The 25861-nt window shown below is 45.5% G+C and overlaps 2 protein-coding genes across 3 annotated transcripts in view; one reads left to right on the forward strand and one right to left on the reverse strand.

Annotated features, from left to right (window-relative positions):
* The first annotated feature begins 5826 nt into the window (after positions 1 to 5826).
* rdm1 (RAD52 motif containing 1) lies at positions 5827 to 11350 on the forward strand. 2 transcript variants are annotated; one of them, XM_079282629.1, is made up of 8 exons: positions 5827 to 5902; positions 6280 to 6383; positions 6491 to 6670; positions 6952 to 7080; positions 7780 to 7948; positions 8484 to 8582; positions 10857 to 10933; positions 11173 to 11350. In XM_079282629.1, the coding sequence occupies exons 2-8, from the start codon at positions 6285 to 6287 to the stop codon at positions 11233 to 11235; spliced, it is 816 nt and encodes a 271-aa protein (XP_079138755.1). In that variant the 5' UTR covers positions 5827 to 5902; positions 6280 to 6284; the 3' UTR covers positions 11236 to 11350. The 2 variants fall into 2 exon arrangements, with proteins under 2 accessions (XP_079138755.1, XP_079138756.1); XM_079282630.1 differs by having other exon boundaries at positions 6491 to 6541.
* Positions 11351 to 13129: 1779 nt separating this feature from the next.
* LOC306786752 (integrin alpha-3-like) overlaps positions 13130 to 25861 on the reverse strand; it is a gene marked incomplete at its 3' end in the record, with an annotated part of 33042 nt that continues 20310 nt past the window's right edge. The window contains exons 15-26 of the mRNA XM_079281597.1: positions 25388 to 25531; positions 25025 to 25122; positions 22137 to 22305; positions 21805 to 21891; positions 21616 to 21695; positions 18375 to 18452; positions 18164 to 18266; positions 17916 to 18092; positions 17261 to 17371; positions 14174 to 14272; positions 13796 to 13921; positions 13130 to 13315 (exon numbers count right to left, since the gene is read on the reverse strand). Of these exons, the coding sequence (XP_079137723.1) occupies positions 13130 to 13315; positions 13796 to 13921; positions 14174 to 14272; positions 17261 to 17371; positions 17916 to 18092; positions 18164 to 18266; positions 18375 to 18452; positions 21616 to 21695; positions 21805 to 21891; positions 22137 to 22305; positions 25025 to 25122; positions 25388 to 25531 (1458 nt within the window). The remainder of the gene's footprint in view (positions 13316 to 13795; positions 13922 to 14173; positions 14273 to 17260; positions 17372 to 17915; positions 18093 to 18163; positions 18267 to 18374; positions 18453 to 21615; positions 21696 to 21804; positions 21892 to 22136; positions 22306 to 25024; positions 25123 to 25387; positions 25532 to 25861) is intronic.

The raw sequence follows: 25861 nt of genomic DNA on the forward strand, positions 1-25861 counted from the left end.
GGGTCTTACTGGGTCTTACTGGTCCAACTTGGTCCTACTGAGTCTTCGAGGGTCCAACTGGGTCCTACTGGGTCTTCCTGTGTCATGCTGGGTCTTTTCTTCTCCGACTTAATTTTATTTGTATCGCCCAATATGGGAACTGGAGATGTCAGAGAGGAGGATGCTGAGGAAACTAATTTGGACAAGATTCTGGACAACGCCTCTCATCCTGTGAACTCCACACAGGTCGCCCTCCTGACTAGATCCGTTCATTGGCCCCCCCTCCAGGTCGCCCTCCTGACTAGATCCGTTCATTGGCCCCCCCTCCAGGTCGCCCTCCTGACTAGATCCTTTCATCGGCCCCGCCTCCTGGTCGCCCTCCTGACTAGATCCTTTCATCGGCCCCACCTCCTGGTCGCCCTCCTGACTAGATCCGTTCATCGGCCCCACCTCCTGGTAGCCCTACTGACGAGAACCGTTCATTGGCTCCCCCTCCAGGTCGCCCTCCTGACTAGATCCTTTCATCGGCCCCGCCTCCTGGTCGCCCTCCTGACTAGATCCTTTCATCGGCCCCACCTCCTGGTCGCCCTCCTGACGAGATCCGTTCATCGGCCCCCCTCCAGGTCGCCCTCCTGACTAGATCAGTTCATCGGCCCCCCTCCAGGTCGCCCTCCTGACTCGATCCTTTCATCGGCCCCGCCTCCTGGTCGCCCTCCTGACTAGATCCGTTCATCGGCCCCGCCTCCTGGTCGCCCTCCTGACTAGATCCTTTCGTCGGCCCCGCCTTCTGGTCGCCCTCCTGACTAGATCCCTTCATCGGCCCCGCTTCCTGGTCGCCCTCCTGACTCGATCCCTTCATCAGCCCCGCCTCCTGGTCGCCCTCCTGACTAGATCCGTTCATCGGGCCCCCCCTCCAGGTCGCCCTCCTGACTAGATCAGTTCATCTGCCCCCCTCCAGGTCGCCCTCCTGACTAGATCCTTTCATCGGCCCCGCCTCCTGGTCGCCCTCCTGACTAGATCCTTTCGTCGGCCCCGCCTTCTGGTCGCCCTCCTGACTAGATCCCTTCATCAGCCCCGCCTCCTGGTCGCCCTCCTGACTAGATCAGTTCATCGGCCCCGCCTCCTGGTCGCCCTCCTGACTAGATCCGTTCATCGGCCCCCCCTCTAGGTCGCCCTCCTGACTAGATCAGTTCATCTGCCCCCCTCCAGGTCGCCCTCCTGACTCGATCCTTTCATTGGCCCCGCCTCCTGGTCGCCCTCCTGACTAGATCCGTTCATCGGCCCCCCTCCAGGTCGCCCTCCTGACTCGATCCTTTCATTGGCCCCGCCTCCTGGTCGCCCTCCTGACTAGATCCTTTCATCGGCCCCACCTCCTGGTCGCCCTCCTGACTAGATCCGTTCATCGGCCCCGCCTCCTGGTCGCCCTCCTGACTAGATCCGTTCATCGGCCCCGCCTCCTGGTCGCCCTCCTGACTAGATCCTTTCATCTGCCCCGCCTCCACGTTGCCCTCCTGACTAGATCCGGAGGGCAACCCATCCAAAGCATTGTTGTTAGGAGCAGTTAGGGTTCGATCAAGGACACTTACTAGGAGACCAGGGATCTTCACAGGACGACCCGCTCTACATCTTGAGCCACAGCCGCCCAGTAAGGAGAACGTAAATGTATGTTGGGTCACAGTTAAACCTGATGAGGTCATCACATCATCATCATCATCACCAAACCTTTGACACATTTTACTGTATTGCAAACAAAACATAAAATACTTCAAAGGTGTAAAATATCTTTATTGTCAGTTATCAAAAATGTTTTCAAGTAAAAAGTCAGACTCAGTCTGTAAACACAAAATAAATAGTTTGCTCATAAATATAAACATAAATATAGATAAATAAATAGAACAGTAGAAGACAAACAGAAACAGAATAGAAGTCAGTGTCGAGTCTCAGTAGAGCGCCTCCTGCTGGCAGCAGATGAATCCACCATGAAGGCCGCAAGCAAGTCCAACTGCTCCAGGTGCAGTTTAGTCTCCTTTCTGATCAGCTCCCAGGACTCAGGACTACCACCCTGTACACAGAGTACTATAGTCAGTACTACTACTTATACCACACTGTACACAGAGTGCTACAGTCAGTACTAGTAGTTGTACACAGAACTACAGTCAGTACTAGTACCCAGCCAAACATTGCTACAGTTAGTACAACAGCAGTACTTGTACTCACAGTGCGGTACAGAGTACTCTTTTCCAGTCTCCGGTAGTATCTTCTCTGTCGGCTCATGTTTTTTCGGCTGTGAGTCGACACCTGAAGACAAAAACACAGTTCAGTTAACTTCAGGTTTAAAAGTTGTCGGTTCTCAAAGAAGTTGAACAGTCAGAAGTGTCTGCACTGAAAGGAGTTGAAGTGTCAGTTGAAGTGTCAGTTGAAGTGACAGCAGTTGACTGGCTTATGTCAGTTGAAGTGTGAACCTCAACAGTAAAAAGGTTGAAGTGTCTACTCAAGTGCTCTGGAGGTACTTTAGGTATTAGTTGAAGAGCTGAAAGGAGTTGAAGTGTCTCTCCACTCACACAGCTCTTCAGGCCGTCTGTCTGCCTGTCGATGGTCATCAGGAAGCGCTCCGTCTTGTCCGTATCCCAGGCAACGGAGGAGCGGTTGTCATGGCGATAGAGACCAGCAATCAGCTCCAGACTGTCTCTGATGAAAACCAGCTGAGACTCTACCTGGAGAGAGACAGACAGGTGTGAGGATTCTAGCTCTCTGATTGGCTGACAGAGCTGATGTCAGCAACATAAATCTTTGTTTGTGTGTACATTTTACGAAGAAATTGTCGGCATTAACATGAGAATTATGAATTAAAGTGTAGTCACTCGTACTGAAGTCTGAAACAAGGGCAAGTGGCAGTTTAGATGAAATTGTTATTGATTGATTGATTGATTGATTGATTGATTACCTCATCCTTCCTGATGCGTTCATAGAGTCTGTAAGGAAAGGGAACTGGACTCTCCTGGTCTGTCAGCTGACCGCCCTGAAACACAAAGATTACATTTCACTTCATTTCACTTCATTTCACATCGTTTCACATCATTTCACTTCATTTCACATCGTTTCACTTCATCATAAATGGACATTCTTTACTAAATATTTTAATACATTTCCATCCAAGTCAGTAGTTAATTGTTAATGTAAAAACACATATTGTGTATAATATTTAGTATTTTCTCTAAGATGTTAAACTTGTTTACGTCCACTAACTGTTACTAACGAGTCAAAAGTAGATTTAAAGGGACAGTTCACAGTTTTTATAACAAATTGTTTTGTTTTTTTACTCCAACTTTTATTCTGAAAATTTCTTTTTTCTGTTCGCCTGACTTTATAAACTTTATAAACATTTTGTCTCTATAAACTTTAACCTCTAAATTTGGGTTTGGCTAATTTGGAGAAACCAGTAAGAAAGCTAGATTTTAAAAGTATCCTGGACCACTAGACCACTAGACTACAGAACTACAGGACCACTAGACTACAGGACCACTGGACCACTGGACTACAGGACCACTGGACCACTACTACATGACCACTGGACTACTAGACGACAGGACCACTGGACCACTAGACTAGAGAACTACAGGACCACTAGACTAGAGGACAACTAGACTACAGGACTACAGGACCACTAGACTATAGGACTACAGAACCACTGGACCACTAGACTAGAGAACTATAGGACTACTAGACTACTAGACCACTGGACCACTAGACTAGAGGACTACTAGACTACAGGACCACTAGACCACAGAACTACAGGACCACTAGACTAGAGAACTATAGGACTGCTAGACTACTAGACCACTGGACCACAAGACGAGAGAACTATAGGACTACAGGACCACTAGACTAGAGAACTATAGGACTAATAGACTACTAGACCACTGGACCACTAGACTAGAGAACTATAGGACTACTGGACCACTAGACTAGAGAACTATAAGACTACTAGGCAACTAGACCACTAGACTAGAGAACTATAGGACTACAGGACCACTGGACCACTAGACTACTAGACCACTAGACTACTGGACCACGAGACTACTTGACCACTGGACTACAGAACTACAGGACCACTGGACCACTAGACTACAGGACTACTAGACTACAGGACCACTAGACCACAGAACTACAGGACCACAAGACGAGAGAACTATAGGACTACAGGACCACTAGACTAGAGAACTATAGGACTAATAGACTACTAGACCACTGGACCACTAGACTAGAGAACTATAGGACTACTGGACCACTAGACTAGAGAACTATAAGACTACTAGGCAACTAGACCACTAGACTAGAGAACTATAGGACTACAGGACCACTGGACCACTAGACTACTAGACCACTAGACTACTGGACCACGAGACTACTTGACCACTGGACTACAGAACTACAGGACCACTGGACCACTAGACTACAGGACCACTAGACTGCTGGACCTGGACTAACCCCGAATCGTGCTGATGTACTCACCATGACTTGGACCAGAGTCAGAGAGATGTTGCTTAGGTGACCATAGTGTCTGAGCCAATCACAGCCCAGGACGGGGGTCACGGCGCTGCAGAGGAGGACGAGGATCAGGTGGGTCCAGCTGGTCATGATGACGGTGATGAAGATGATGAATATGGTGAAGATGGAGGCTGCAGGCTGATCCTGGTTGTGTCTCCAACATGCTGCTGATCTGAGACTTTTATTCCAGACAGGAAAGAGAAAAGTGAAAACTGGACTTTTTGTCTTTCACTTTTTGTCTTTCACTTTTCAACACAAACACTGTGTAGAAACAAAATATATATATATATATATATATATATATATATATATATATATATATATATATATATATATATATATATATATATAATACACAATATATATATATATAATACACAATATATGTATATAGATATACATATGTATATAAATACTAGATGTATATAAATACTACTGCAGCAATATTAAATCCATTCATTATATTTCGATTTAATTAATGTATGTTCAACTGTTGTCAGTAAATTAAAATATTTATCAGAATCACTCTTTAAAAATGAAAAACAAACGTCAGATATTTAAATTTTAATTATAGATTATAATTTTATATTATACATTTTAGTTTATAATATTGTATAAAATACTTTGAAGATGAATTCGGTCATTGTTATTAATTGTGTAGTTGTTTCCGTTGGGAATGTTTTTTATATATTTACTTTCATTTTCCAAACCAGCGGCCTCAGATTGAATACGTCACAGGAAGCCACAGATAGACTTTTCAAAATAAACGCACACATCTTTTCTTTAGCAGTAAAGTATCAGAGCTCGAGGAGTCTGAGGGGAGAAGAAGAAAAAGAGAAGAGTGTGATTTATTAATATTTGAACGTGATGAAGACCAACATCAGAGAGATTGTCTCCACGTTAATAGCGTGCTTTTGTGTTGAAAGAGGCATCTCATCTGTTTCCGGTTTCTCTGGAGTTTTGATGGTTTTTGACCGGCAGATGACGTCAGCCTCGTTTTCACTTTCCGGTCGTCGAGGAAACGGTGAGGCAACGCAGTGATGACGTCATTAGGAGTGTCTGATTGTCGATGCACAGAATGTGGCTGAAGATCAAAGGAGCGACAAAAAAATACACGGATACAGATACACGTCATCAATTGATTCATGACTCGATCAAGAGATCAATCACACAAAAGAATCTGATTTTAAAAAAAGATAAAAAGAAGTTCATAATACGAAGTTAAATTCGTGATGAATGAGTTTCCGGTGAGGAAACCTTTGCCTGACGGACACGTCGTCACTTCCGTCTGCATCCTCATTGGTTACAGCGGAAGGGCCCGCCCCCTCCCCCGGAAGCGCGGCAAACAGTTTGTTCGGCGAAGAAGAAGAAGAATGTGAGTAAAATAAACTTTACAGAGTTTTTAAAAAAGATAACCGGAGACTAAAAGAGTTTCCCCACTGGGGATTAATACAGTTTTCTAATCCAATCTAATCTAAAGAGCCGACGGTTAACGGACACGAGTCAATACGTAATAATAGTAAAGTAGAGACGTCAACGCTGCGGCGCTGATTCGTTATGAAGGAGTTTTAACATTCATTCGTTTCTTTCGTCGTTTTTTTACAAAATACATTTTTAAAATCAGATCACTTCTGATCCGAAAGGTTCCTCCGGTTCCACATGACATGTTATTACATGTGCTGAGAGCAGAAACTGCAGATTTCTGGAGGTTTGGTTTGAGGTGCTCACCTGTAGGCTGTCTCTGGTCTGCAGGTGTGATGGAGGTCGACGTCCTGGAGTTCAAAGTCCCGATCGAGAACAACAAGACCCTGTTCGTGTGGGACATCCAGCCGTATCACACCCAGGATCAGGTCTACGTGAGTCCACCTGGGGGGTTCAGGTCTGCGTGAGTCCACCTGTGGGTTCAGGTCTGCGTGAGTCCACCTGAACCCACAGGTGGTCCCTCTGTGTGTTGGTCCTTCAGGTCCGGTTGCTCGACGTCTTCTCGTCCTTCGGTCCTCTCTACCTGCTCAAGGTGAGTCCCAACTCTGCTCCCAACCCGCCGGGGTTCTACGCCCTCATCAAGTTCTACTCCGCTGCTCAGGCCTCAAAGGCACTACGGCAGACTGACGGACGGAAGCTGTTCCAGAACTCTCCACTCAAGGTACTTCATGGTCTTCTTCAGGACAGTTGATCCACATGAACAGGTGAAACGGTTCATTCTGGGTTTTAAAACTTTGATGATGCATGTTTTATATACAGAGTACTTCAGAATAGAAGTTCATCAGAGTGTTTGTTTCCTGTTAAATGTGCTTTTATTGTGAAGTTGCACGGTGCAACAGGAAGTGATGATGGTGTTACGTGGTAACAGGATGTCGTTTTACGGCCTTTTGCTTTCATTAACTGTGGTCCAACACCAGCCTGTCACTTGTCTGTGTGTCTCAGGTGAGACTGAGCTCCAAACAGACTCCTCACTTCCTGTCTGACAGCAGCAGACCTCTGAGCCACGCCCGCTGCCTGGAACTGGCCGATCACTGCTTGGGATTCAACGGCTGGACCTCTGACATCATCACGGTGAGACAACCCACTACGGCCCAGTCCCAATGTCCCCCCCTAAACCCTCAAACCCTGAACCCTCAAGGACTCACTGAGGTTACCTGGTGAGTGGAAGAGGCTGTGAATATGAACGGGACATATCACGTCACCATGAAAACAACAAAACATAAGATGTATACTGTGTGTATTTATTGTAGACTTTGTACTCCCTGATGTGAACGTCTTCAGGCTCTTTCCTCACAGGATGAGAGGTAACTTCAGATCATCTATTTACTTGTTTTTGTCAAAACAGCTTCAATGACAAAATCAAATATTTGATGAACAAATCATTATTCTCTGATTTCATGTTTTAATGTTCCATCTTTAACCCTTAATATTCCTGAGTACATGTAATACTCCAGGCTGAACACACTGAGCCGTCCTCTTTCTTTACCTTTTGTTTGCGTCCACTGGTTACACCATGTTTAACGTCACATTGCAATGATTTGTGGGTAATTCCCTTTCTGTAAGTCAGCACCATGCTGACTTACAAAAAGGGTTCATTAAGGACTCTGATGTCTGCCAGAGCCTCAAACACTCGATGATGTGACAGACAGAACTAAACCCTCAAGGACTTCTTGGGAGCGCGCCTCAAAGTCCGTGAGGGGGGCATTGGGATTGGGCCACACACACACACCTTTAGATTCACATGCAGCTGACTTCCTGTCTGTCCCTCAGCTGAAGGAGCTCACCAACGAAGAAGAAAAAGAAAGAGGAGAAGAGGATGATGATGGTGGAGGAAGATGGAAGAGGCTGAAGTTTGGCTGTCTGCTGCAGCTCTCCTTTCCTCATCACGGACAGACGACCAGAGCAGCAGCAGTGGTGGAGGACAGCTTCACCTGCTCAGGTGAGGCTGGCTTCACATTACATTACAGTCATTCAGCAGACGCTTTCGTCCAGAGAGACTTTCAATAAGTGTGTTCAACATCGGAATTCAAGAGAACTACTAGTCACCAGAAGTCATGAGTGTATCTCCTTTAAACAAGCATCTAAGAACCAGAGCCAACGTACAGAAACAAACTAGTACGAACACAATAAGTGCAACAAACTAGTATGAACACAATAAGTGCAACAAACTAGTATGAACACAATAAGTGTAACAAACTAGTTTGAACACAAGTTCTTGAAGAGGTGAGTCTTCAGCCTGATGAAAGATGGGCAGTGACTCTGCTGTCCTGACGTCAGTGGGGAGTTCATTCCACCACTGAGGGGTCAGGACAGGAAACAGCCGTGACCGGGTCGATCGGCCGCAGGGACCTCTGAGCGACGGGGGAACCGATCGCCCCGAGGCAGCAGAGCCAAGAGGTCGGGCGGGGGTGTAGGGCTTGACCTGCTCAGCTGAGGACGGCTTCAATACAGACACGTCTTTATTGTCTCTGCAGGTCCAGATGTTCTGCTACAGAAACGTTGCCGACTACAGAAGATGGTCAGAGAGAAAGCTCTGGTCCAGGCCTTCACTACAGTACTACTCATACTACTAGGTATAAATACTCGTACTACTAGGAATAGATACTCGTAGGACTAGGAATAGATATTCGTAGACCTAGGAATAGATACTCGTACGACTAGGAATAGATACTTGTACGACTAGGTATAGACACTCGTACGACTAGGAATAGACACTCGTACGACTAGGCATGGACACTCGTACGACTAGGAATAGACACTCGTACGACTAGGAATAGACACTCGTACGACTAGGAATAGACACTCGTAGGACTAGGCATGGACACTCGTACGACTAGGAATAGACACTCGTAGGACTAGGCATGGACACTCGTAGGACTAGGAATAGATACTCGTACGACTAGGAATAGACACTCGTAGGACTAGGCATGGACACTCGTACGACTAGGAATAGACACTCGTAGAACAAGGCATGGATACTCGTAGGACTAGGAATAGACACTCGTAGGACTAGGCATGGATACTCGTAGGACTAGGAATAGACACTCGTAGGACTGGGCATGGATACTCGTACGACTAGGAATAGATACTCGTAGGACTAGGAATAGATACTCATACGACTAGGAATAGATACTCGTACGACTAGGAATAGATACTCGTACGACTAGGAATAGATACTCGTACGACTAGGAATAGATACTCGTAGGACTAGGAATAGATACTCGTAGGACTAGGCATGGACACTCGTAGGACTAGGCATGGATACTCGTACGACTAGGCATGGATACTCGTACGACTAGGAATAGATACTCGTACGACTAGGAATAGACACTCGTACGACTAGGAATAGATACTCGTACGACTAGGAATAGATACTCGTACGACTAGGAATAGATACTCGTACGACTAGGAATAGACACTCGTAGGACTAGGCATGGATACTCGTAGGACTAGGAATAGACACTCGTAGGACTAGGCATGGATACTCGTACGACTAGGAATAGACACTCGTAGTACTAGGCATGGATACTCGTAGGACTAGGAATAGACACTCGTAGGACTAGGCATGGATACTCGCAGGACTAGGCATGGATACTCGCAGGACTAGGCATGGACACTCGTAGGACTAGGAATAGATACTCGTAGGACTGGGCATGGATACTCGTACGACTAGGAATAGATACTCGTAGGCCTAGGAATAGATACGCGTAGGACTGGGCATGGATACTCGTACGACTAGGAATAGATACTCGTAGGCCTAGGAATAGATACTCGTAGGACTAGGAATAGATACTCGTAGGACTAGGAATAGACACTCGTAGGACTAGGCATGGATACTCGTAGGACTAGGAATAGACACTCGTAGGACTAGGAATAGATACTCGTAGGACTAGGAATAGACACTCGTAGGACGAGGCATGGATACTCGTAGGACTAGGAATAGACACTCGTAGGACTAGGTATGGACACTCGTAGGACTAGGAATAGATACTCGTACGACTAGGTATGGACACTCGTAGGACTAGGAATAGATACTCGTACGACTAGGAATAGACACTCGTAGGACTAGGCATGGATACTCGTAGGACTAGGCATGGATACTCGTAGTACTAGGAATAGATACTCGTAGGACTAGGCATGGATACTCGTAGGACGAGGCATAGACACTCGTAGTACTAGGAATAGATACTCGTAGAACAAGGCATGGATACTCGTAGGACGAGGCATAGACACTCGTACGACTAGGCATGGATACTCGTAGGACTAGGAATAGACACTCGTAGGACGAGGCATGGATACTCGTAGGACTAGGCATGGATACTCGTAGGACTAGGCATGGATACTCGTAGGACTAGGCATGGATACTCGTAGGACTAGGCATGGATACTCGTAGGACTAGGAATAGACACTCGTAGGACTAGGAATAGACACTCGTAGGACGGGGCATGGATACTCGTAGGACTGGGCATGGATACTCGTAGGACTAGGCATGGATACTCGTAGGACTAGGCATAGATACTCGTAGGACTAGGCATGGATACTCGTAGGACGAGGCATAGACACTCGTAGTACTAGGAATAGCTACTCGTAGGACTAGGCATGGATACTCGTAGGACGAGGCATAGACACTCGTACGACTAGGCATGGATACTCGTACGACTAGGAATAGATACTCGTAGGACTAGGCATGGATACTCGTAGGACTAGGAATAGACACTCGTAGGACTGGGCATGGCTACTCGTAGGACTAGGAATAGACACTCGTAGGACTAGGCATGGATACTTAAACTATTACTACTAGTAGTACTGTTGGTGTTGAGCTGATCTCAGACCTGTTGGCTCTGTAGGTAACGGTAAAGTGATGGTGGAGCTCAAGCAGACCTCAGATGAGTTCCTACCGGAGCAGATGGGAGGAGTCCTCCAGGTGAGCTCACCTGTGTGCAGGATATAATGTTCATCACTGTTTTTAGTAGTGCGGAATATCAAGCTCACCACTAGAAGAACTAGAAGTTAAAGTATAATATGTCATAAAAAGTAATAGTAAAGGGTGTGTTTGTGTTCTACATGTAAAGATGTCTCTTCCTCTCATTGAGAACATGAACACAGATCTATGAGTATCACAGTTCAGTCAAATATTTGACATTTATTATCTCTGTCTTTCAGGTGAATGAGATTTCCTGGAGTGAATTTGCTGCTGATGAAGAGTTGGATCTGACGGTATCATAAACACCCAGAAGATTGTTGACCGGACTCTGCGGTGAATACTGGTGCATTATGGGAATCATCTCCACGGTTTACTGTGATGCTTTCATCTTAATAAATATGTTTTATGACTGTTAAATGTTTCTGCTCTGATCTTCCTCGCAGCTGGAGTTTAGATGATAGTGAGGTAGTATGTGCTAATGAGGGTTATTACAAAATGAGATAGTAACAAGTCATGTGCTTCTGCCAGCTGATAATAGGCTTTTTGTAAAACATCATAAAAAAGTCAGAGTATAGAAAAGTATGAATAAAACTAAATAATTTTAGGGTTTAAATCAGGATTAACAAAGCAGATTCTTCCAGTTGTGAGAACTTTCTCAACAAGCTGTCATTAGTATTACATCTTACTCTATTAGTAAATCTACATTTTATTTTTCACAGCCCTTTATTTACATTTCAGTCTTCATAAATATCCTGCTGCATAATTATACATTTACCCCCCAGGGATCAATGAAGGATTGTGATTGGATAGCATTCTATCAGGTCTTTGCACACATCTAGTTATGACTGATAAATACATTGTAGAATGATCTATTTTATGTATTTCTGTTCATCTGTCAGTGAAATACAGAAAACAGAATCCTATAAATAAACATAATGAATTATACCAATAAATTATAGTTTGTTGAAATGTGTGAAATAGTATATTTAAGCTGAAGCGAGCAAGAAGGATTGTATCTGACCCCTCCCACCCTGGACATGAACTGTTGGTGCCCCTTCCATCTGGTCGGAGGCTGCGGTCCATCAGGACCAAGACCTCACGACACATGAACAGTTTCTTCCCGTCGGCAGTCGGGCTCATTAACAGAGCCCGGGACCCCCACTGACTCTGTCATCCCCAAACACGACATAAACACTGACCGTATTGGGTTCTTAAAGGAGAATTCCCCTTTTCATGAGAATGCAGATAAATAAACAGTTCTATAAAAACATTAAAAACCTTTTGTTGTGAGAAGGAGACATAAACCAGAATGAACTGTCAGCTGGAAACCTTGTTTCTCCGTCTTTAACAATTTTAAATGGCAGTGTGATGGTCTGGTTCAGGGTGTGATGGCTAGTGCTGGGCACCGGTATACCGGTTTTAATTTCCCGTATGATATGAATTTTTCATATACCGTCATACCGGTGCACAAACAACTTCTGTTGCTCTTCAACAGAATATATTGTTCGCAGCTGGGAGCGCTGCGGTCGGAGCTAGTTGTCTTAGCTGTATTGAGAGGGAACCCTGGTCATGGTCATAACTTTATTAAAACAATTAACAACCCACAACTAACGCTCTTTAACGGCAAAACACCACGACACAACAGTTTGTGACACATAAACAATTTGTAACACTAATAATTGTACATTTATACAATTTTAACGCCGAACGGCATGCTGGGTAAAGCTCGCTAACAACAGTCTGCTAACAGCTGGGAGGCTCCAGTAACGTTACATTAAAGAACAGAGCGATGCAGGATGAACAAAGACTGAACAACAAAAGGTATTTAGGTCAGACACATATGCAACGCTGATTACCGTAATATGTGAGGTATTTGTGATAAATGTACATTTGTACATAATAAGCTGTACTTGGAGGGGCTTAGGACCCAGGGGAATGTAGGTGAAGGGAACAGGAAGTGACAGACGGAAGACACGCCACACAAACAGCCGTTCACCGCTCGCTGGCCGGTTGGCCGGCCGTTTCTTTTTCGGCGTTAATTAATTAATGCTTTAACGCGGAAAAGAAATACCGTGATATACCGTGAAACCGCCAGTCTTACAAAATACCGTGATATGCATTTTTGGTCATACCGCCCAGCACTAGTGATGGTGTGGTTTGGTCTGGTTCAGGATGTGTTTCCATTGATTCCGCCTCTCAGTGCATATCAGTCCAGGAGGTGACCCAGTGTTTGGGTGACTTCCTGTTCTTGGATGAGGAGACGTGGTCTTGGATCAGGAAGCCGTCAGAGTCCCTGAGCTGCTGCTGCTCATCTTTACCCATAATCCTCCCCTGGTGGAGCATTGTGGTCTGCCACGCCCTCCGACGCACAAAGAAACCGCACTGCAGACAAAACACAGAAACCTTGTATGAAGTCTCTGAAGCAAATATCCAGAACTCATGAAACTGGAGTTCACAAAGAGAAAAAGACATCAGCAGAGAAACAGATTCACAAAGATCAATTGACAAGCTGATCGATCAGATGCAGGAAGGAAGGAACGAAGCAGAGGAGAAGGAAGTGGGTCAACAGCTGGTCCTTACAGACGGACTCAGAGCTCCTGGTCCAGCCTCTCCCTCTCAGATGGCTGGCTCTTCATGTGGGCTCTCTGGGTCTTGGCCTGGTACGTCTCTCTGCTGCCGGCTCTCATGAAGAACCCACATTGAACAGCAGGGGGCGACACAACTGCACTTTACCAACCCAGGAGGTGATGACGTTAGACATGAATCATTTTACAGTCACTTCTGTGCACTTTTGGTTGGCCGTAGATCCTGTAACCAGGACCAGGGAACGACATTCGTAGGTTTGCCTCGGGATCAGTTTACCTTCCAGAGCAGCAGGCAGATCACAGCCAGCAGTAAGACTCCAGCCAGGACGGAGACAACGACGATCCACGTGGGGGCTCTGGACCCCGGCTGCTGACCCGGGTCGGGATAGATGTGGACTTCAATCTGCAGAGGAAGAACACGGATTCAAGAGGGAACTCATGGACGTTAGAGGAGCATTCAATCACCTTGAAATCATCCTCTGAGTTACAGGCATCTCTTTCTCAATGTAAGTCAATGGGAAGAAGTCGTTTTGGGCTTCATGACAGCACATGACGGACCAGGAAGTTGTAATTCCACCGTTTGTAAATCTCTTCCAGGGGAACTGGAAACACAGAACATTGAGAACCACAACAAGAAGAACTCTGGGGTCGGTACCTCTGAGCTGTGAGGCTCCATTTTGATGGTCGGTTTGTTCGTCTGCAGCTTCAGAGTCACCCGACCTCGAACCAACACACTGCGAGCATCTCTGTAGTCCTGAAACACACAAGAAGATCTGATATAGATACCTGAACAGGTAGAGGACAGAGTACCTGAGCAGGTAGAGAGCAGAGTACCTGAGCAGGTAGAGGACAGAGTACCTGAACATGTAGTGAACAGAGTACCTGAACAGGTAGAGGACAGAGTACCTGAACAGGTAGAGAACAGAGTACCTGAGCAGGTAGAGGACAGAGTACCTGAGCAGGTAGAGAGCAGAGTACCTGAGCAGGTAGAGGACAGAGTACCTGAGCAGGTAGAGGACAGAGTACCTGAACATGTAGTGAACATAGTACCTGAACAGGTAGAGGACAGAGTACCTGAACAGGTAGAGAACAGAGTACCTGAGCAGGTAGAGAGCAGAGTACCTGAGCAGGTAGAGAACAGAGTACCTGAACAGGTAGAGGACACAGTACCTGAGCAGGTAGAGGACAGAGTACCTGAGCAGGTAGAGGACAGAGTACCTGAGCAGGTAGAGGACAGAGTACCTGAACAGGTAGAGGACAGAGTACCTGAACAGGTAGAGGACAGAGTACCTGAGCAGGTAGAGGACAGAGTACCTGAACAGGTAGAGGACAGAGTACCTGAACAGGTAGTAAACAGAGTACCTGAACAGGTAGTGAGCAGAGTACCTGAGCAGGTAGAGAACAGAGTACCTGAGCAGGTAGAGAGCAGAGTACCTGAGCAGGTAGAGAACAGAGTACCTGAACAGGTAGAGGACAGAGTACCTGAGCAGGTAGAGGACAGAGTACCTGAACAGGTAGAGGACAGAGTACCTTAACAGGTAGTAAAGAGAGTACCTGAACAGGTAGTGAACAGAGTACCTGAACGGGTAGTGAACAGAGTACCTGAGCAGGCAGAGGACAGAGTACCTGAACAGGTAGTGGACAGAGTACCTGAGCAGGTAGTGAACAGAGTACCTGAACAGGTAGTGAACAGAATACCTGAACATGTAGTGAACAGAGTACCTGAGCAGGTAGAGGACAGAGTACCTGAACAGGTAGAGAACAGAGTATCTGAACAGGTAGAGGACAGAGTACCTGAGCAGGTAGAGGACACAGTACCTGAACAGGTAGAGAACAGAGTACCTGAACAGGTAGAGAAAAGAGTACCTGAGCAGGTAGTGAACAGAGTACCTGAGTAGGTAGAGGACAGAGTACCTGGGCAGGTAGAGGACAGAGTACCTGAACAGGTAGAGGACATAGTAGCTGAACAGGTAGATAACAGAGTACCTGAACAGGTAGAGGACAGAGTACCTGAGCAGGTAGATGACAGAGTACCTGAACAGGTTGTACACAGAGTACCTGAACAGGTAGAGAACAGAGTACCTGAGCAGGTAGAGGACAGAGTACCTGAACAGGTAGAGGACAGAGTACCTGAACAGGTTGTACACAGAGTACCTGAACAGGTAGAGGACAGAGTACCTGAACAGGTTGTACACAGAGTACCTGAACAGGTAGAGGACAGAGTACCTGAACAGGTAGAGAACAGAGTACCTGAGCAGGTAGAGGACAGAGTACCTGAACAGGTGGAGGACAGAGTACCTGAACAGGTAGAGAACAGAGTACCTGAACAGGTAGAGAACAGAGTACCTGAACAGGTAGAGGACAGAGTATCTGAACAGGTAGAGGACAGAGTACCTGAGCAGGTAGAGGACACAGTACCTGAACAGGTAGAGAACAGAGTACCTGAACAGGTAGAGGACAGAGTACCTGAGCAGGTAGTGAACAGAGTACCTGAGTAGGTAGAGGACAGAGTACCTGGGCAGGTAGAGGACAGAGTACCTGAACAGGTAGAGGACATAGTAGCTGAACAGGTAGAGAACAGAGTACCTGAACAGGTAGAGGACAGAGTACCTGAGCAGGTAGATGACAGAGTACCTGAACAGGTTGTACACAGAGTACCTGAACAGGTAGAGAACAGAGTACCTGAGCAGGTAGAGGACAGAGTACCTGAACAGGTAGAGGACAGAGTACCTGAACAGGTTGTACACAGAGTACCTGAACAGGTAGAGGACAGAGTACCTGAACAGGTAGAGGACAGAGTACCTGAACAGGTTGTACACAGAGTACCTGAACAGGTAGAGGACAGAGTACCTGAACAGGTAGAGAACAGAGTACCTGAGCAGGTAGAGGACAGAGTACCTGAACAGGTGGAGGACAGAGTACCTGAACAGGTAGAGAACAGAGTACCTGAACAGGTAGAGGACAGAGTATCTGAACAGGTAGAGGACAGAGTACCTGAGCAGGTAGAGGACACAGTACCTGAACAGGTAGAGAACAGAGTACCTGAACAGGTAGAGGACAGAGTACCTGAGCAGGTAGTGAACAGAGTACCTGAGTAGGTAGAGGACAGAGTACCTGGGCAGGTAGAGGACAGAGTACCTGAACAGGTAGAGGACATAGTAGCTGAACAGGTAGAGAACAGAGTACCTGAACAGGTAGAGGACAGAGTACCTGAGCAGGTAGTGAACAGAGTACCTGAGTAGGTAGAGGACAGAGTACCTGGGCAGGTAGAGGACAGAGTACCTGAACAGGTAGAGGACATAGTAGCTGAACAGGTAGAGAACAGAGTACCTGAGCAGGTAGATGACAGAGTACCTGAGCAGGTAGATGACAGAGTACTTGAGCAGGTAGAGGATAGAGTACCTGAGCAGGTAGAGGACAGAGTACCTGAACAGGTTGTACACAGAGTACCTGAACAGGTAGAGAACAGAGTACCTGAGCAGGTAGAGGACAGAGTACCTGAACAGGTAGAGGACAGAGTACCTGAACAGGTAGAGGACAGAGTACCTGAACAGGTTGTACACAGAGTACCTGAACAGGTAGAGAACAGAGTACCTGATCAGGTAGAGGACAGAGTACCTGAACAGGTAGAGGACAGAGTACCTGAACAGGTAGAGAACAGAGTACCTGAGCAGATAGAGGACAGAGTACCTGAACAGGTGGAGGACAGAGTACCTGAACAGGTTGTACACAGAGTTCGTACCTCCATCATGGTGGAGTTCCACAGTCTGGCTCTGACAGTCAGAGTTGCTGAGTTCTTCATATTGGTCAGCGGACAGACGAAGGTCACACATTTAGCTCCGTGAACACAGTCCTGCACACAAACACACACATTTGTACTTTTATACCTGAGGGACCATCATTTACTGGATGTTTCGCCCCGCCCATCAAATCAATTGACCCAGAGTTTGTACCAGAATGTAGGACGTCTTCTTATTCTGGTGGAGGACAGGTAGAGGTTTTTCTCTCGGCTCCTCCTTCTTCTCCACCAGACTCCTCCTCTTTCTCTTCTCCTCCTTTGACAGCTGAGCAAACAGGAACACAGTCAACACAAGTCATCTTCTTTCTCATTCTGGAGTTAGTGAATCTAAAACATGGACATGCAACAAACCAACGGATTCATATTGATAAACAATGTTTTTTAAGGAGGACAAATATGAAGAACCGATTATAACACAGTTGAACCGTCGTTCATGTGTGATGGTCTGGGTCTTTCCCTGTAGACCAGGATCCAGCGTCACACCTCAGTATGTAAACAAGCTTTAGGATGTTAACAGTCATTATTGAGAGATTCTTCTCTTTAGACCTTCAAACAGAGTCTGATGTGAAACAGCGGGACCTCATGTTACCATAGTTACCAGTAGGTTGAGGGGGTTGATGATGTCGCCCGGCGGAACACAGCGAGCCTCTGACGAGTCTTTCACTTGGATCTCTGTGAGGTACAGCAACCACTTCCCATTGGACACCTCTGTCGGCCAATCAAACTCCACCTGCAGGTTGCCTAGGCGACCCAGCGGCTTCCCACTGATGTGCACCTATCAGAGGAGGTCGTGGGTCATCACCTGACCTGTTCACGCTTTATAAGTCAGACGAGTTTCAGACCAACCTGGAAGGTGAAGAGCAGCAAACTGCCGACGTCCTCCGTCTCCTTCACAGCCGACTCACCAATCACATGACCGCTGAAGGAGACGGGACCTGGAGGAGTGATTCTGTCAACCAATGAGAGAGAGAGAGGAGTGATTCTGTCAACCAATGAGAGAGAAGAGGTCATGAGCTCAGATTTGTACGTTAAATGTTCTTGACTGAGAGGAACTTACAGACTGAGAGACGTCTGCAGAGAATACTCCACCAACATGGAGACGGAGACAGGAAACAGATCTGACTGCTCACTGAACCTGAAGACGCACAGGAACCATGACTCATTAGAATACCTTTAGACAGGTGTGGTGCAGGGCCAAGATCCTTCTTGTGGTACTGGCACTCTGTGGCACTCTGTGGCACTTCAGCGGCAAGAGTCAGCTGTGGCAGGCGAGCGGTACTAGTTCGGCACCGTCAAGAAGCTGCGGAGCTGAGGGGGCGGAGCCACATTTCCTGAGACATTTCCTGAGAACACACAGTGTTGTTACAACAGGTCAGCTTCCGTAAATCAGTTTTATGATTTTAGTTGAGTCACCAGAGCCCCACGTTCTCTGTATGCATCAAAAGTACTCAAAAGCCATACTTGAGTAAAGGTAAAGATACCTTACTGGAAAACTACTCCAGTAAAAGTAAAAAGTCACCTATTAGAATACTACTTGAGTAAAAGTCTTAAAGTATCTGATATTTATTGTACTGAAGTACAAAAGTACTTAAGTGTCAAAAGTAATTTTCTGATATTAAATGTACATCACAACCTGAACATTAAATGAACATCATAACCTGTTCATTGAAAGTAAAAGTACAAGTAAATGCTGTTAATAAAAAAGCAAAGGGTCAGAATTGTGAGAATGATGAAGTTTATTCTTTTAAGTGCTGTGGCACCATGACCAAGGACATGGAGCCGTGTTGAACATAATTGGGTTGGCTGTGATCCATCCAGGAGCAACAATGTTCAACATAACATATTGTACATAAGTATACTTTTGCATCTACTATGAACTTATCATCATAATTCTCCGAAAAGCAATATGACACTATGAAGGAGTTGTAACAGTGCGTTTATAAGTCTGCTCATTAGACTTGAGGATGTAGAGGACCAATGCATAATATTATGTTCAGCAAAACATATCCACTTGATGCATCAGGTCAGTGTTGTGAGAAAGGACACCTGCCTTGTAAACTCCTGTGGGCTGATTTGAACACAAAGGTTTGTCTCAAGCTGAATCTGCAATTGGGCGACTGCTCCCATCATAACTCCATCTGATCATCCACAACATGACTCAAATATCAAAACATGATCAATACTAAAGCAGCACCGAAAGTAACAACACAGTCATAACTTGAAACTGAAAAATGTCCTGTTCATCTTCAAAAGAAGTTAGTTTTCAAAATGGTGAGAATTCAGTCTCGCTCTTCTTGGGCTGAAGACTCGTCCTGTGATGCTAAATAGCTTTTCACAGGCCGCTGAGGCAGGTAGAGGTGTGTTCAGCGTCACAGACAGCTTGCGCACAGCTGGGAAGGATTTCACTAATGCTAATGCTAATGCTAATGCTAACGCTGCGCTCTCTCTGCTCCCGTCAATCCTATGGTGTGGTGGCTAGCTATAGCTAACGTTAGCCAACTAGTGCTGCACAACTGTCAACACTTCCTCAGCTCACTAACTCGCTAGCGATCCACTGGTGTTGGTCTTCGTCACCACCGTGGTTTGTTGCGGGAGCAGCAGGTGCTTCCAGTTCTGCTTCCATCATGAAATCAGTCATCGTAGAGTGGAATGCTACTCAGGTAGTCGCCCGCTAGCTTATAGCATGTAGCATCACTGGGAATAAAAACACCGCGGCTTTGAGAGCACTTGTTTGCAATTGTGCATTAACGTGATGAACCAATGATTTAACTTGCTGCTAGCACCACTGATTCACAAACCTGCTTGCTTGCAGTCTGTGTTCCAACACAGTCCCCGACGCTGCTCTCATGATTCATTTTTTTATAAAGATAGATTTGATTTTGTAGCGAGTAACGAAGGTTTCAGGGGAAATGTATCGGAGTAAAAGTATCAGTTTTCTTTGCAAAATGTAGTGAAGTAAAAGTAAAAGTCAACAGAAATATAAGTAGTAAAGTAAAGTACAGATACCCAAAAAAACTACTTAAGTACAATAACGAAGTATTTCTACTTCGTTACTAAACACCACTGCAAAAGGGACATAATACACTCTTTCCAAATTATTACATTTATAGTAATTTACAACAATCGGCTGTAATAATGAAAATGAATCATCCGTTTTATTATCTAAATGTATATATATAAAAAAATTAAATTTAAAATTAAAACCCATAATATGTCCAATCCAAAAATACATGTCTGAAAGTATCTTCACTCTTCCTCTGCTTATATGTATATGTATGTCAGTAGGTGCCACAAGCTGCCAGAGGGTCCCAGAGAGTGCCAGAGGGTGCCACAAGCTGCCAGAGGGTGTCAGAGAGTGCCACAGGGTGCCAGAGGGTGCCAGAGAGTGCCTGAGGGTGCCAGAGAGTGCCAGAGGGTGCCAGAGATTGCCAGAGGGTGCCAGCGGGTGCCAGAGAGTGCCAGAGGGTGCCAGAGAGTGCCAGAGGGTGCCACAAGCTGCCAGAGGGTGCCAGAGGGTGCCGCCAGCAGTCAGAGGGATTAGGAATTTTTTGAATATTCTCTGGTACCCTCTGGCAGCTTGTGGCACCTACATACATATACATATAAGCAGAGGAAGAGTGAAGATACTTTCAGACATGTATTTTTGGATTGGACATTTTATGGGTTTTAATTTTTAATTTTATATATATATACTTTTAGATAATAAAACAGATGATTCATTTTCATTATTTTAGCCGATTGTTGTAAATGACTATAAAAGTAATAATTTGGAAAGAGTGTATTATGTCCCTTTTGTTGCAAAACCAGCAAAATCATACTTAAATAAAATGAATGAGAAACAAAAAAGTACAACGTACTTACTCTAAGGATGCATACAGAGAACAGGGGGCTCCGGTGACTCAACTAAAATCATAAAACTGATTTACGGAAGCTGACCTGTTGTAACAACACTGTGTGTTCTCAGGAAATGTCTCAGGAAATGTGGCTCCGCCCCCTCAGCTCCGCAGCTTCTTGATGGATGCCAAACTAGTACCGCTCGCCTGCCACAGCTGACTCTTGCCGCTGAAGTGCCACAGAGTGCCAGTGCCACAAGAAGGATCTCGCTCTCTCCAGGTGTGTGTGTATGTGTGTTTGTAAGTGTGTGTGTGTGTGTGTTTGTAAGTGTGTGTGTTTGTAGGTGTGTGTGTGTGTGTGTGTGTTTGTAGGTGTGTGTGTGTGTGTGTTTGTAAGTGTGTGTGTTTGTAGGTGTGTGTGTGTGTGTGTGTGTGTTTGTAGGTGTGTGTGTGTGTGTGTCCTACGTGGACAGCTGCAGCAGAGACTGAATCTCTCTGGTGTCTAAACTGATTTCAGATGGCTGAAATATTATCAACACCTGAACCTGAAATACAGAGAGAGACGGAGAATCAGATCTGTTAGAGTCTCAGTCAGAGCACTGAGGGCCAGACGATACCAGCTGGACTGTCAAAGACTGTCAGGACGTTGTGTACCTGCCGGTTGCTTTTGAATGGGTTCCCCAGCTCACACAGAAGAACAGCGTCCTCAACAGAACACCCCATCACCGCCTGGATGTCACCCTGAAACACAAACAGGACTGGCTGTAGGAATCTCTGGTCCCAGGTCCTTCAATGTCCATCAGGGTCAGTCAGTCCAGTTCTTCAGGGTCAGTCAGTACAGTCCTTCAGGGTCAATCAGTTCAGTTCTTCAGGGTCTATCAGGGTCAATCAGTTCAGTCCTTCAGGGTCTATCAGGGTCAATCAGTCCTGTCCTTTATGGTAAGTCTTAAGTCAGTCAGTCCAGTCCTTTAGGATAAAGTCACTACCTTTGTTCGGACTCCAGAGTAAATGAGTGATGGTGGGATGCTAATGTTCAGAACGGCATTGTGCGCATCCTCTGCTTGTCGGCCCAGAGACGGTGTGTTGCTGACATTAACCTCCAAAAACAGTCTGTTAAGGTTGGCGTTGTAGTACAACACCTGACTGCCCTCCTGCCTGTAAACACACACAAATACACAAATCACAGCATGAAAGCAGCAGCAGGAAGTCATTTGCAATACATTAGTTCAGAGCTGATATCGTGCAGGACTGCAGGAGTTACTGTTACCGTCAGAGATGCTTTAATGGTCCAAATCTCCAGTCAAGACCCAAGAACGTTCGGATGACTCAACGACTCAAACCCCAAGTAACATCTCGCTTTCTTTAGGGGGAATCTGAGTCAAATCCAGAGTCAAGTCCCTGGTTCAAACTCCCAGGTTCAAGGGAAGAATCAAGTCCAAGTCTCAAGTGAAGTAGTTCGGTCCTTTCGTCCATGTTACCTCCCAGGTCTTCAAATCTACTTGAAGTCCTCTGAGGAAGTTCTAAGTTAAATCTCAAGTCACGTTTCAAGTAAAGTCCCACGTCCTTTAGGGCAGGGGTTCTTAACCTTTTTGACCTCGGGGCCCAACTTTTCAAGTACAAAGTGTCCCGGGGCCCATTCAAATATTAACACTATGAGTTTAACTAATTGATCTCACTCTTGGTTTTATTTGTATTCAATAACGATATTAAATCAACTCCACCCCTATTTTGGAGCCTGAAATGACTTACCCAAATTAAAATGGCTGTAGCTTCTGAACCACTCTGACTATATGCATCAAGGTTCCTTGGAAAAGTGTCAGAAAACCTGCAGGTCATACAGAAACAGAGCAGTGGGCCTTTGGATCAGTAAAAATTGAAGTTTTTGTCCGCCTAAAATAAAAAAGTATCTTTCAGTATAAATAACCTGTGGCTGTATCTGTACAGGTAAAGGACAGTGTAGGGCTGTAACTACACTATCAGTGAACAACTGCCTCACATGTGAAGAATTGGACAAAGTATGACCATTCTACAAAGACAAAGACAAAGTATGACCATTCTACAAAGACAAAGACAAAGTATGACCATTCTACAAAGACAAAGACAAAGTATGACCATTCTACAAAGACAAAGACAAAGTATGACCATTCTACAAAGACAAAGTATGACCATTCTACAAAGACAAAGACAAAGACAAAGTATGACCATTCTACAAAGACAAAGACAAAGTATGACCATTCTACAAAGACAAAGACAAAGTATGACCATTCTACAAAGACAAAGTATGACCATTCTACAAAGACAAAGACAAAGTATGACCATTCTACAGTGTTTCTTCATGAAGAGATCCAGGCGGAGCTCTAAAAGGACATTTGGAGACCCAAATGGACACATGGTAACACATGATATTCTGACACTAAAGGTGTTTCTCCCTTTATATTTTCAAATTATATTATTCTCCTTTTATTTGTAGCCTTTGCAAATTGTAAAAACTACGTATATATGGTGGAAGACTTGGTGTGTGAGTAGCGGACTTGCTGTGCTTAATGGCTGCGACCGAGCGCACGAACGAGTGTGCGGGCAGCTCAGTTACGCAAACGTTGGTTGACGGCTTACGGAAGAGGAGGATCAGGTTTGTACTATAAGTACTAGCGTTTTCTGAAGGCAGTAGCTCCATGCTAACAGCCGCTAGCACGTTGTCGGGTCTGTAATGTGTCTTTTTCCGTCGAAATGCTGCAAGATATGACTTGCAGCGGTTATGGCGACTTTGGACAGTGTGTGTGTGGGCTCCTTTTGTGAAAAATCCACAAGACATTAAAGAAAATCGATGATTTCTTTGCAAAGATGAGGATTTTGGGCATGCTGGGATACCAAACACGGACATGTTTTGTGACGTATTTGGGCAAACAACTTAAGAAAGTCAGGGTTGTACTTGCGCACACATTTAGACTTTTGGGGGGTATGGCACCACTGTCGTCTTCATTTTTTCTTTTTAATAACTTATCCATAACTTTCGCTACAGGCTAGCGGCTAGCTGAGTGTCTTCTTCTGCTTATTGCAGCTTGTTAAACAACTGACTGACGCATTACCGCCACCAGGTGGTGGGAAGCTGTATTGTAACTGAGCGTCTCATGGATAACAGTAATATCTCTGGTGTCTTCAATTGATAACCTATGTGGTCCCGCGGCCCTCGCGGCCCACAGGTGCAAAACTGAAAGTTTTTTGTGGCCCTCTAGGTGGCGCTCATGGTTAAGAATCACTGCTTTAGGGGAAGATTCAAGCCAGGTAGTCATGTCATCAAGGGCAAGTCCAAGTCATGACCCAAGTCATTAAGAAGAAGAATTTAGTCATCTTTATCCAATTTCTAAGAACATATGTCACATTCAATGCCTAGATCCTCAAGACAAGTGAAGTCCCAGGTCCTGTCAGGCAAGTCCAAGTCGTCTTTTAGGGTCAGAGCAAAGTCCAAAGTCCTTCAAGGCATGTCTGAGTCCAGTACCGTGTCCTTTAGGACGAGTTAGAAGTCAAGTCTTCAGTCTTCATCTTTAAACGAAAACACCAGAAGAGACGTCGACTCTACCAGAGAGAATTACCCCGACGTCTCTGAATCTTCAACGCGTCGACTTCAAATGACGTTGGATTCAAGCAGATACTTCGGTCTCCAGTGGTTGGTTGATGAAAATCGATGTCACATGTATTTGATAGTGTAAGCGTGGTGGCCCTAAACAGTGCCGACTAGTGGTCATATCTGATCATCACACGATTTCAGTCTTACAATATGATCAATTTGAATAATTAATCATTACCTGAGCAGCTGTTCATCACAAAACTAATGTGTTCGAGCACAAAGACAAGAAGCAGTGAGGAGTTCACTCACACAGCGAAGGGGTTCTGGTTCTCATCCGTGAACTGGGCCGTCATCTGCAGATTACTATGGCAGCGGTTATCAGAACCACAGGCCTTCTGGATGTGGATCTGATGAGATGAGGAAACAGATGGTCAAACATTCCCGATGTCTTGACTTCTGAGGTGGGTTCTTTGTTCTTATTTCTGACGTTCTGTGATGGGTTCTAATGCAGGTTCAGTTGTTTTTTGTGTTCTATGCATTCTGACCTAAACTTAGTTTGGAAATGGTTTCTTCAGAGTTCTGAACTTGGGTCTGATTTTGATCTGGATTCTGCTAAAAGCTTTTTCTGATGGGTTCTGATCTAGGCTATGAAGAATTCTCTTTGGTTCTGACCTGGGTTCTGATGGGTCGGGGTGACTGACTCAGTACTGGGAGGCGCTTCAGGTCCTGTACGGCGTTCTTTTTCTTGGGAAGCTTCTCGTACAGAGAGACGTTCAGGGAGAACACCAGAGGTTTCACTTTGTCTCGGATCGGACTCTGCAGAACATAAACACACGGAACAGAAAACCTCAACAACACTTTCATACGAGGAGCTTTATTTTTAGGGATATTTTTCAGTCTCTGCTGTTAACGCCTTCAGTTCACTTTGAAGGTGAACAATGCGAGATTCAGAGCATATCTATTGCCTCCACGGGGCTCTCAGCATGGCGACAACTCAGCCGGCGGCTAGTAGCTAAAAACGCTAACAGCGTTAACCTGAGGGGGAACCAGAGGTTTCAGCTGTACGTGAGCAGAGCAATGAGCTAACCGGTGGGGCACGCTCACATGCACTAAAAGGGACTCACATGCACTAACATGCTCTAAATG

Source organism: Melanostigma gelatinosum (assembly GCF_949748355.1).
Source record: "Melanostigma gelatinosum genome assembly, chromosome: 13".
Taxonomy (NCBI): domain Eukaryota; kingdom Metazoa; phylum Chordata; class Actinopteri; order Perciformes; family Zoarcidae; genus Melanostigma; species Melanostigma gelatinosum.

Excerpts from the sequence above, each read along its gene's own strand:
- rdm1 (XM_079282629.1), top strand. The coding sequence starts at position 6,285 with ATGGAGGTCGACGTCCTGGAGTTCAAAGTCCCGATCGAGAACAACAAG. Across the intron at positions 7,081-7,779 it reads GGACCTCTGACATCATCACG|CTGAAGGAGCTCACCAACGA; the intron begins GTGAGACAACCC and ends TCTGTCCCTCAG. Across the intron at positions 7,949-8,483 it reads GGACAGCTTCACCTGCTCAG|GTCCAGATGTTCTGCTACAG; the intron begins GTGAGGCTGGCT and ends TTGTCTCTGCAG.